We start from the raw sequence: 12,255 nt of genomic DNA on the forward strand, positions 1-12,255 counted from the left end.
AACCAACCTGGAACGGGGCTTATCAGAAGCAGGAGTGCTAGCTGAAGAGGAGGCTGAAGGGGTGGTGGAGCCTTCCTCTTCAGTGTCATCTCCCCCACTCAGCACCACCAGCTGACTTGTCCGTACAAAGATGCCACATCCATCATCACACTGTCAAGAAACATACTGTTACCTCTCCCTCCTAATTTTTATAACATCTTCCAGCTTGTTTCACATTACACTGTTCCCATTTATTTGTAAATTTTATCCTAAGATTAGATTATTCATGAGTTATTCTAGAAAAAATATATGAGTGAAACATTCTTTAACCCGGTAGCAGCGACAAGCCAAATTTGTGGCTTTACCGTGTAACAGCGACAGACCAAATTTTTTGCCACGATTTAAACCGCCCAAAATAGATGATACATAAACTGATCACAAATGCTGCGATATATATTATGAAATGGTTTGTGTGAGTGATGATTTTTTCTCATTTTTCTCGCTTAGAGGGACCATTAAGAAACATGATCCCTGCTGCTACCAGGTTAATGTTATGGATAAACTTTAAATTTCAGACACATGTATGGCAACAATGTGAACTAACAATGTAAACACTTATAATATTTGAGCAAAAAGTTAGTCTGGGGACATACATGAAGTGATCTACTGCCTCTCACTTCCAAGCTGACCCTGCTCCACCAAAATCATGTGCAAACAAAGCTATTGTCACTCTTGCAACTTGCTTTTCTTGGTTAACCCGGTAGCAGCAGGGATCATGTTTCTTAATGGTCCCTCCAAGCGAGAAAAATGAGAAAAAATCACCCCTCACACAAACCATTTCATAATATATATAAAAGCATTTCTGATTAGATTATGTATCATCTATTTTGGGGGGTTTATGTCATGGCACAAATTTGGCCCATCGCTGCTACACGGTAAAGCCACAAATTTGGCCCGTCGCTGCTACATGGTAAAGCCAAAAATTTGGCCCGTTGCTGCTACACGGTAAAGCCACAAATTTGGCCCGTCGCTGCTACATGGTAAAGCCAAAAATTTGGCCCGTTGCTGCTACACGGTAAAGCCACAAATTTGGCCCGTCGCTGGTACCGGGTTAAAGATGTATGAAGACTTAGGTGACATTCTTAGGAAATAGGCTTTTGTCAACATTGTATAATGGCTGCCAAATGTTATGGGTGATTGTGGTGGATTGTTATATATCAGGCCACAATACTATAGCCCATATATACAGTAGAGCCCCACTTAGCGCGAACCGCAATTTGCGTGAGCCCCATCTACCAAGAAAATAATTAATTAGCACGAAAGCCTCAGTTAATGCGAGCAGCCACCACGACTGAATTTTGAAAATTGCACCAAGATGCGCGGCACAAGCCGCCATGATGCACGGCACAAGCCGCCATGATGCACAGCACAAGCCGCCATGATGCGCAGCACAAGCCGCCATGATGCGCAGCACAAGCCGCCATGATGCACGGCACAAGCCGCCATGATGCACGGCACAAGCCGCCATGATGCGCAGCACAAGCCGCCATGATGCGCAGCACAAGCTGCCATGATGCACGGCACAAGCCGCCATGATGCACGGCACAAGCCGCCATGATGCACGGCACAAGCCGCCATGATGCGCTGCACAAGCCGCCATGATGCACGGCACAAGCCGCCATGATGCACGGCACAAGCCGCCATGATGCACAGCACAAGCCGCCATGATGCACGGCACAAGCCGCCATGATGCACGGCACAAGCCGCCATGATGCACAGCACAAGCCGCCATGATGCACGGCACAAGCCGCCATGATGCACGGCACAAGCCGCCATGATGCACGGCACAAGCCGCCATGATGTGCAGCACAAGCCGCCATGATGCACGGCACAAGCCGCCATGATGCACGGCACAAGCCGCCATGATGCACGGCACAAGCCGCCATGATGCACGGCACAAGCCGCCATGATGCACGGCACAAGCCGCCATGATGCACGGCACAAGCCGCCATGATGCACGGCACAAGCCGCCATGATGCACGGCACAAGCCGCCATGATGCACGGCACAAGCCGCAATGATGCACGGCACAAGCCGCCATGATGCACGGCACAAGCCGCCATGATGCACGGCACAAGCCGCCATGATGCACGGCACAAGCCGCCATGATGCACGGCACAAGCCGCCATGATGCACGGCACAAGCCGCCATGATGCACGGCACAAGCCGCCATGATGCACGGCACAAGCCGCCATGATGCACGGCACAAGCCGCAATGATGCACGGCACAAGCCGCAATGATGCACGGCACAAGCCGCCATGATGCACGGCACAAGCCGCCATGATACACGGCACAAGCCGCCATGATGCGCAGCACAAGCCGCCATGATGCACGGCACAAGCCGCCATGATGCACGGTACAAGCCGCCATGATGCACGGAACAAGCCCTTACTTTAGCAGACAACGCCATGTTGATACAGGGAAAGTGCTTTGTTTACGTTGTGGATGTGGATACGAACAACTGACCTTGGCCGTGTGTGACACACACCTGGAAAATTTGAAGTTGCTGGTTGTTCAAGTGTGATACTGCCTTAAGGCAGCGAGGCCACTGACCTGATGAGTGCCAGCGATGACGTCATCGGACTCCCAGCGAATCACAAGCGTGTTTTCAGAGCTCAGCCAACCGTAGGTTTTTGTTTTTTTTAATGCGAGTGATTATCAAACCCAAAAGTCTGACCCACGTGTGCACCAAATAATTTTTTTTCATATTGGTTACTTTATTCAATTAGCGCGAATTCAGTTAGCGCGACCACGTTCATCCACCTAATTCTCGCGCTAAATGGGGCTCAAGTGTACTCTGTACATATAGCTGGTTTTGGTGCAATGGCATGCCTCTCCTTGATTCTCCTCAGAAGGCTCTAGTCCTACTTAACCCGTGGGCTTCGGCTATGGGAAAGCCGAGAAGTGGCCGAGAAACGACAAAATTACACTGCATTTTGAGACTAAGAAAAGAGCAAGGAACGTACATCAGAGTACTCCTCTTATAACCATAAAGCCGTTGAAAATATTTACTTTTACTCAAACTCCATTCTTTTTGGGTGGTGTTTGTTACAAAATAAACAGTCTCGTGACGCGTGGCATCTAGCCGAGAGTCGCTTGTTGTCTACAATAGAGAATTTGACATGTGGATAGCTAATTCAGTATGCCATGACCTTACAGCACCACCTATGACAAAAAAAGCCCACCTCAAGATCACTCACCCACCAAAATGACCTAGGGCATTCATGGTGTGTTGCGCTATGCCACCACCGCCTACAATTAGCTCGAATTAGGTGTTTTATGGCGAGCCCTTTTTGGGTCCACCGTACCACAGCCATGACTCGTGAAAGCCATGAAAAGGGTCTGCCGACATTCTCAGGTTAAGGACAGGAGTTTGGGGAAAAAAAAAAAAAAAAAAAAAAAAACTTTTCAAAATCCTGATAGAAGTCTTCTTTAACCATTAGAAATCCAGTAACACACTGCAAATGCCTCCCCCCAAAAATATAAGGGCTGGTGATGACACTAAAGTTCCATAGCAGGCTCACGGTCCACTCCTGTAAAGTAAACTCTGTTACGCTTTTGCTATGGGTTATTATCATGCGTTTTCGTCTCTGCTTTCATTTGAAATACACAGAGCATGCATATGGCAACACTCAGAGAGAGAGAGAGAGAGAGAGAGAGAGAGAGAGAAAAGAGATAGCCAAGCGGGGGAGGGAAAGGCAGACAGTTACTCAGCGGAGTCGGCGAGGGATTGTCATATGGGAAAGGGAAGGCACCCACTGCTGGTAAAGCAAAACCCCTTTCCAATGAAATGGCATTCCTGATGACCCCCAGCAGTGAGGTGTACTTAAACACAATGGCAAAGGTGCAAGGGTGTGGACCTAAGTCAAAGTGGTTGCGCACATCAGGAGGGTATTTATTATTTATATATTTTTTTTTTGCAGGTTGGTCAACCATTTTTGCTGTACATTATCACATTGAGGACAATGGCCTCCACAAAAATCATGGATCTGAGACCAAGAATACGGGAGATATGATTGCGCAAAACTTTGAATGTCCGTATCTCAAAACTATGTTTTTCCTAACAAAATATTGCCAAGAAGCTTCCATTACTCATTTTATCTTGAAATCTTGGCAACATGTTGGTGATATGGAGGTGAATGGAATTCCCAGTTTGTGAAGAACAAAAGAAATATGAAGGCAAAAAGTGCAGGAAGCGGGCGAAATTCTGGCGCCGTGACAACAAGATGAAAAGACAGAACAACATTACTTAACGAAAAGGCGGTTTGGAAAAACTGAGGGTGATCGTCAATTTATATATCTTCAAACTATTTACAACCCATTATTGAAATGGCTCAAGCTAATAATGTAGCCGTTACAAGCCTTAGAGTAATGGTAACAATGAATGATGTCATACATCATGACGTCATGATGCAGAACGTTCGTGGTCATACGAAATAAGGAGAAAGTTACTAGGTATGTAACTGTAGCGTTTCAGCCTAAAATTCGCGATACTTTATTTTTATAATTTTTTTTCCTTTTTACCGGAGTATCACCTTAAGCCCCAAATACACTGCCGAATTTTGCCTCACGAATGTGCGCGAAAATGCAAGTCATCCTGTGTCACGAACAAGTTCGGCATCTTTCTTGCCTGTTCTTGGCCGTTCTGGGACATGTCTGCGTCCACCACGCGACTTTTGACAGTTGGTCACGACCGCCACGAAAGTTTCATGTTGCATGAAAAATTTCCGGCCGTTCGCCGAATGTGCACAAATGCAAAATTGTCGCCGTAATGTCGCAGACAATACAGTGTTAGTGCCAGATTTCAGAAGAGCAAATTACGAGGGGCTTCGAAGACATCTTGAAGGGCTAAGCTGGGATAATTTAGGGATTCATGAGGACCAGAACTGCGGATTGGAGAGCCAGGAGAACCAGGTAGAAATGTCTTACAATAATTTAGTTAGAGTAATAGTAGAGGGGCAAGGACAGCATATACCACACTGAACATTTAGAAAAGAAAACAATGATCCTAAGTGGATGACTCGTGGACTAAAACACGAGATTGGGTTAAAGAAGGGAATTTATCAGAAAATAAAGAATGGTGAAACACATCTCAGGGGCTGGTACGTCGAACTATCTAGATTAGTTAAGAAAAACACCAGGATAGCAAAAAGGAACTATGAGATCAAAGTAGCAAATGAGGCAAAAAGTAATCCTAAGGGCTTCTTTCAGATGTATAGAACAAAAACACGGGAGAAAATTGGACCGCTGAAAACAAACACAGGGGAGCTAGTAGAAAATTACGAAAATATGAGCACATTGTTGAATGACTACTTCCTTTCAGTATTCACACAGGAGGATCGAACGACTATACCGGAAAGAGTTCAGGTGTACGAGGGCGGGGATGGCGATAAATTGAGGGATATAATCATTACCAGGCAAGTAGTTCAGGATGAGATAGATAAGCTTAAGAAGAACAAGTCGCCAGGTCCTGACGGGATATTTCCGAGGGTATTAAAGGAATTAGGTAATGTACTCAGTGACCCACTAACCGACATCTTTAAGATGTCGGTAAATACTGGCTATGTGCCGAGCCTATGGAAAGTAGCTAATGTGACGCCGATTTTTAAAAAGGGGGACAGGTCGGTTGCTTCAAACTATCGCCCAATTAGCTTAACATCGGTTATAGGCAAGATGCTGGAGTCCATAATAGCCAGGAACATTCGGGAGCATTTAGAGAAACATAGCTTAATTCACGACTCGCAGCATGGGTTCACAAAAGGTAGGTCATGCCTCACCAATCTCTTGTCCTTCCACAATAAAGTATTTGAGGCTGTTGACAGAGATGAAAATTATGATGTAATCTATCTTGATTTTAGTAAAGCGTTTGACAAAGTTCCTCACCAACGACTGTTGCTTAAATTACAGGCTCACGGAGTAGAGTGTAAAGTTTTGAACTGGGTCAAGGCGTGGCTTAGCAATAGGAAGCAAAGAGTGCAAATCAATGGTAAAAGATCTGACTGGGGATGTGTTACGAGTGGGGTCCCACAAGGTTCGGTATTAGGTCCACTTTTGTTTATTATTTATATCAATGACTTAGATACAGGAATTAGTAGTGATGTTAGTAAATTTGCAGATGATACCAAGATCGGTAGAGTAATTGAGTCGGATCAGGACGCTAGTATTCTCCAAGGTGAACTCAACAGATTGTATGACTGGGCGGATAAATGGCAGATGGAGTTCAATGTAGGGAAGTGCGGTATTCTGAGTGTAGGTAGGAACAACCCCTCACATAACTATTGCTTAAATGACACTCTCATAAGCAGGTCTGGGTGCGAGAGGGATTTAGGGTTCTTAGTGAGCTCTGATCTCCGTCCAAGGGCACAATGCATTCAAGCTAGAAATCGAGCTAATAGGGTACTGGGATTTATTTCAAGGAGCGTAAGCAACAGAAGCCCCGAAGTCTTTCTCAAACTATATTTAGCATTAGTTAGACCTCATCTTGACTATGCAGTTCAGTTCTGGTCACCTTACTATAGAATGGATATCAAAATGTTAGAATCGGTGCAGAGGAGGATGACTAAGATGATTCAGGAGTTGAGAAACTTGCCATACGAGGAAAGACTCAAACAGTTAAACTTGCATTCTCAAGAAAGGCGAAGGGTGCATGGAGACATGATCGAGGTTTATAAATGGATGAAGGGCTTTAATAAGGGAGACATTCATAAGGTTTTGTTGGTAAGAGAACCGGGTTGGACACGTAGTAATGGGTTTAAACTGGATAAATTCAGATTCAACAGGGACATAGGCAAAAATTGGTTTACTAACAGGGTGGTGGATGAGTGGAATAGGTTTAGCAGTCATGTGGTGAGTGCCAATACAATTGTCACATTCAAAAATAGACTAGATAAATTCATGGACAGCGATATTAGGTGGGGTTAGATACACGGGAGCTTAGGGTCAAAGGAGCTGCCTCGTACAGGCCTACCGGCCTCTTGTAGACTCCTGCGTGCTTATGTTCTTATGACAATTCGGAGTCCGATTAGCAGTGTTCGGCGAATTGTCGATGAATTTTGACCGTTGAAATTTAAATTTTATTGGCAAATTTGTCGCCGACATGTCGCTGACTATTCGGGGACATGTCTCCGACATGTCGCCGAATGGCCAAGACTATTCGGGGACATGTCCCCGAATATTCGGCAAATTAATCACGACACGGCAAACGGGTACCGGTGGGAGGTGTACACGGGGGTCTGTCTATCTATCTATCTATCTATTTATGTATTATCTTTCTATCTATCTATCTATCTATCTATCTCTCTCTATCTATCTATCTATCTATCTATCTATCTATCTATCTATCTCTATCTATCTATCTATCTATCTATCTATCTATCTATATATATATCTATATATATATCTATATCTATATATATATATATATATATATATATACACACGGAATAAAATAATACTATAATAATAAATAGTAAACAAGAAAATATGAAAAACAAGAAGAATCATGAATATATAAAATAGGTATGGAACTAACATTTTCATTTATTTCATAATTAATTTACTATTTATTACTTTACTTATTTCTTAATATCATTATTCTGCCATTATTTAACCTTTGTTTCATTTTCAGTTATTTAGATTTATTTCTTCTTTCAGTTACTGGTTTATTTACTGATATTACGTAAACATTCATTCATTCTAAAATATTTGTAGGAGCAAAACAAAAACAAGTCATATTTATACATTTTATTACACATACTATCATACATATACTAACCACACATATTACCACACATGGTATTTACTCGCCCACAGTTCTGTCCTGCCAGGCCACTGCTCCCTGGGTGTTGTAGTAGTCCATGAGGTAGGCGCGGATTCCCGTGCTTTTATATGCCACATGGGCATCAGATGATCAGCTGTCAGAAATCTTCGCACAGTCAGAGAATTGTCCCCGACATGTCGCCGACACTTCGGGGACATGCGAAGACAATTCGGAGACTTGTTGCCAGTTATTCCGCGACAAAAAAAAAAAAAATGTTAAAATTTCAGATTTTGAGCTTGGCGACATGGACGCCAAATAGTCGGTGACATGTCTCCGAACTGTCCCCGAATTGTTTTGAGCATTCGCCAACATGTCGCCGAATGGTCACGAACTGTAAGAATCTTGGTCATGTCGGTGAACCGGTCGCCGAATTTTTTCACGAACTGATTCGGCATCAAGTTTGTGGCCAAAATTCGGCAGTGTATTTGGGGCTTTAACCCCCAAAGGACCAGGGGTGTCTGTATTTTCGGTACCGCTGGGACCAGCCTTCACGAGCTAAACCCTGAAAATTGCCTGTATTCACAAACACTCTATGCTTAACCTACATTGCATGAGTGAATAAGAGATTTCGTACTAACCAGCAAGTCTTCCTCTTTCTAATGACGCCATCCAGAAGTCTCTACGTGCCATGGTTACGGAAAAACAGCGAGTTGAATAGGAGAGACTTTTGGGGTGAGCGCGCCATGTGTCCGATTTGCCTCCCTGGCTATGTCTAGTGAGTAAATAAAACAGGTGCCCTGCGCTCTCTTTACGCAAGATATACCATAATATACGCTCCTTCCACGCTATACAGCCCTTCTTGTGTGTGGCTAGCAGATCTTTCCATCTTGTTTATGCCATAGTGAAGTGTGAGAGCCATTATAGCCTAGTTTGTGCAGTAGATATGGTAAAAATAATAATCACAATTATTACAATCTACAGTACTCTCTCGAGTTTCACGTTCGCTTCGTTCCGAAGGTATAGCGCTAAACTCGGGGATCGCGAAACTTGAGGTAATGAAAACACTGAAAAAGTGCTTGTTTGTTCCGACCCGTGGAGATTTTTATTTTTTTTATTTTTTTTACATGTGGCCTACGGCACTGGTAGACTATCCATCTGGGCCTGATCAAACATTATTTTCTCTCCTCTATATGTCCGTTATTTTTCAAAAATTTTCAAAAGTTCTCACATACAAATATCGACCATTGTTTGTACTCCTTACTGATGCAAAACAATAGACAATCAGATTTATAGTAAAGTCTGTGAGGCTTTTCAAAACCGGAAGGTATACTTTTCGAGAAAACGGCTCTCAAAGAATTTTTTCCATGTCCTTTGTGTTTTGCCACTTGTTTTTGTTTGATTGGCATGAAATCTTCACATATCATTGCCTATACCTTCTACTTTGTAGAGAATTGGAATAGGCATCTGCTCCCCCCTTCAAAAAGGTAGTCACTCAATGGTGAGGGTGTCAGAAGGCGCCACCTTCCTCACTGTTGCCAGATTTATTCCTAGAACTCTCCTGCTTGATATTCTTGGTCCATCTTCTTAGTTTTCCTTTTCTTGGCCTTTGGTGTTATATGCCGGCTTCTCTCTAGGTCTTTCCATTAATGATACTTCTTCAAAGTTGCATTAGAACCTGTAATATGTTCTATAATGTTTGTTCATTTGTAGCCTTCGTTGTGTTCTAAGGCTGTGTGCCTGACCAGGAACGTGACCCTGAAGAGACCATAAAACCTTATTTTAGGGCACTTATTCCACACCTTTGAGTGCAAAGACTCATTAGGGGAAGCAGTGGTAGTTGTGTTAGTGGGGGTGATATTCGGGCCCCAGTAGGTTGATCTTCACCTTCATGTGAAGCTTGCTGGCTCCATCTCTTCATACAAGCCTTCTTCAGGAAGCCCGTTCTCGCTTTCTGTATGCGTCTCTTGCAAGTCATCGTAAGAAGTTGCTTGCGAAAGAAGTCAGGAGGCCTGCAGCGCGACAGTACTCACCCTTTGACGCTTGGTGAGGCACTGGCGAGTGGCCACCGCCCCGCACCCAGCTCACTCCTCACAACACACAGCAGAGAGAGGAGGAATGACAAGTGGCAAAATTCGGAAAAAGAAAATAATTTATAACATGATTTATGCGAAAAATACCTGGGTCACCATCATACCACGCAGCGAGCCACGTGTGAGGCAGTGACGCAACACCACGGGACATTGCTGGTTTTTAAATTTTGCGGGAAAAAATGTCTCCGCCTGATATTTCACACCCTTCCCCAAACAATGACAGCGAAAAGTAATTTTCGTGTATTTAAAAACATTCGTCAAAAAATACACCCGGCCACGCCCCTCAAGGAGAGTGTAGGAGCTGCAGAAACACCACTCTTTCTGTGGCAGGACATTTGAAAAATATATTTTATTTGATTTCTTTATATCAATAAAACCAACCTGTTGCTCCCTAACCCCATTGTAACTTAAGGACTACTACTTGCATTATGAACCACCTATGTCTCAGACAATGATATATTACATGGTAAACTTTTGATATTTAGTTACAAACTCACCTGAAAGTAAGTCTTTCCCTGCACTGAGCCATTGTTCTTGCCTTTCTTCTCATCCAAAACAACGCCAACCCACTTGCCTTGTGAGAAGTGTGTTGTGCCGACAAAGGCTACAGTCCCCTGGGTGTCTGTTAATATAGGATTGGGCATTACCAACATTGCTTAATATTTGATGCATCAGATCTCTTGATTTTTGCATCAGGTAATAATCCTACATGACAACCAGGAATAAAAATTAATGTAAAGATAAAAATAACTAAGTGATATGGAGGAAGGAAGGATTATTACATTCACAAAACAGAAGAACTATAATACAATTGTAAGCATAATCATATTAAACTAGTAACAAGCTGCCACTTAGGGGACATTTATATGGTAAACAAGCAGGGATCTTTATTCTTATTTTTTAAGTTTTCAGGAAATAATTTATACATTTTTGGGGGGCTAGGGCACACTCAACCCTTCATGCAATGAAGAAAAATGCACAACATAGTTATTTTATTGCAGCTACTTTTCTCTTTCCAACTTTTGTCCCCCAAAATAATCAAAAGAAAAGCATTACACTGCATGGTAAAAAGGAAAACTGTGCCAAACTCTACTGCCACTATCAACACCACCACTCCAGTTATGAGTCCTTACCTTTGCCAATGACCTCCACCCGCTGACCAACACGTACAGGTTTTTCTGACATGCTGGGTTACACCAACAAATTCTGTAGAAAATTTTAGGATTCATTAAATGAGCTAGCATCAAAGTTGTCTCTTACTACACACGGGGTCCTAACTCCTAATTCTCATTTCAATGAGTGACTGACAAAATTCTTTGAATTTTATCTACTGTACATATGTCTAGTAATAAGAACTGAGCATAAATGATGACAGGATCAGATAGGGCAAACTTTGAATGTCCTATAGTCACACCGAGCTTGAGTGGCAAGAGGGGGCTCCCTCACTCCCCCAGAACGCATGGGATTGGCTATGGGTGGGTGCGACCTCGCCAATGGGAAAGCATGAGAAAGAAAGTCATTTTTCCTACTCTGGCTTTTGTTTATAATTCCTATTCCTGCTGGTATTGTGGTTTCTTTGCTCATCCCTGTTACTCTGATCTCTCTCTCTCTCTCTCTCTCTCTCTCTTGCTGGCTGGCTGTCTGGCTGTCTCTCTCTCTCTCTCTCTCTCTCTCTCTCTCTCTCTCTCTCTCTCTCTCTCTCATACACACACACACACACACACGGTCCGGTAGCTCAGAGGATAGAGCATCTGGCTCACAACCAGAAGGACCGGGGTTCGATTCCCTGGCTGGGTGAAGATAAGTTGGGTTTATCTTCTTTCACGTGTAGCCCCTGTTCACCTAGCAGTGAGTAGGTACGCGACGTCAGGCAAGGAGTTGTGACCTCGTTGTCGCGGTGTGTTCTGTGTGAGTGGTCTCAGTCCTACCCAAAGATCGGTACTATGAGCTCTGTGCTTCTCCATAGGGGAACGGCTGGCTGTCTCGAGAGAGACCCGCAGCAGACCAAGAGGTGAATTACACAAACACACACGTACATGCACACGGCTCGAAAATTGTCATGAAGAGAAGCTAAATTATGTAAAGGTTGAGAAAGGGGAACTGTTGCAGCTGATGTAAACTTTAAATGGAAGGAAAGCTATGGGACCGGATGAAATCTCCGGTCAAGTGCTAAAAGTGTAGAAATGAATTATTGGAACCACTTTATGACATAATAACATGCTCTATAAATACAGGAAAAATGTCCTTAGAGTGGAAGAGAGCAAACATTGTGCCAATTTATAAAAGTGGACATAAAACGAACCATAAAATTATAGGCCAGTCTCTTTAACAAGTGTAATGTGCAAGATCTGTGAAAGTATAATAAAA

General features: G+C 43.4%; 1 protein-coding gene across 1 annotated transcript in view; it reads right to left on the reverse strand.

Moving 5' to 3' along the window:
- The window catches only part of LOC126982758 (dynactin subunit 1-like), a 36,530-nt gene that overhangs the window by 16,093 nt on the left and 8,182 nt on the right, over positions 1–12,255 (reverse strand). Inside the window, exons 2-4 of the mRNA XM_050835089.1 lie at positions 11,022–11,094; positions 10,386–10,510; positions 8–150 (exon numbers count right to left, since the gene is read on the reverse strand). Coding sequence (XP_050691046.1) covers positions 8–150; positions 10,386–10,510; positions 11,022–11,073 — 320 coding nt within the window. The 5' untranslated portion in view covers positions 11,074–11,094. The remainder of the gene's footprint in view (positions 1–7; positions 151–10,385; positions 10,511–11,021; positions 11,095–12,255) is intronic.

The sequence above is a fragment of the Eriocheir sinensis genome, chromosome 51, assembly GCF_024679095.1.
Source record: "Eriocheir sinensis breed Jianghai 21 chromosome 51, ASM2467909v1, whole genome shotgun sequence".
NCBI lineage: Eukaryota > Metazoa > Arthropoda > Malacostraca > Decapoda > Varunidae > Eriocheir > Eriocheir sinensis.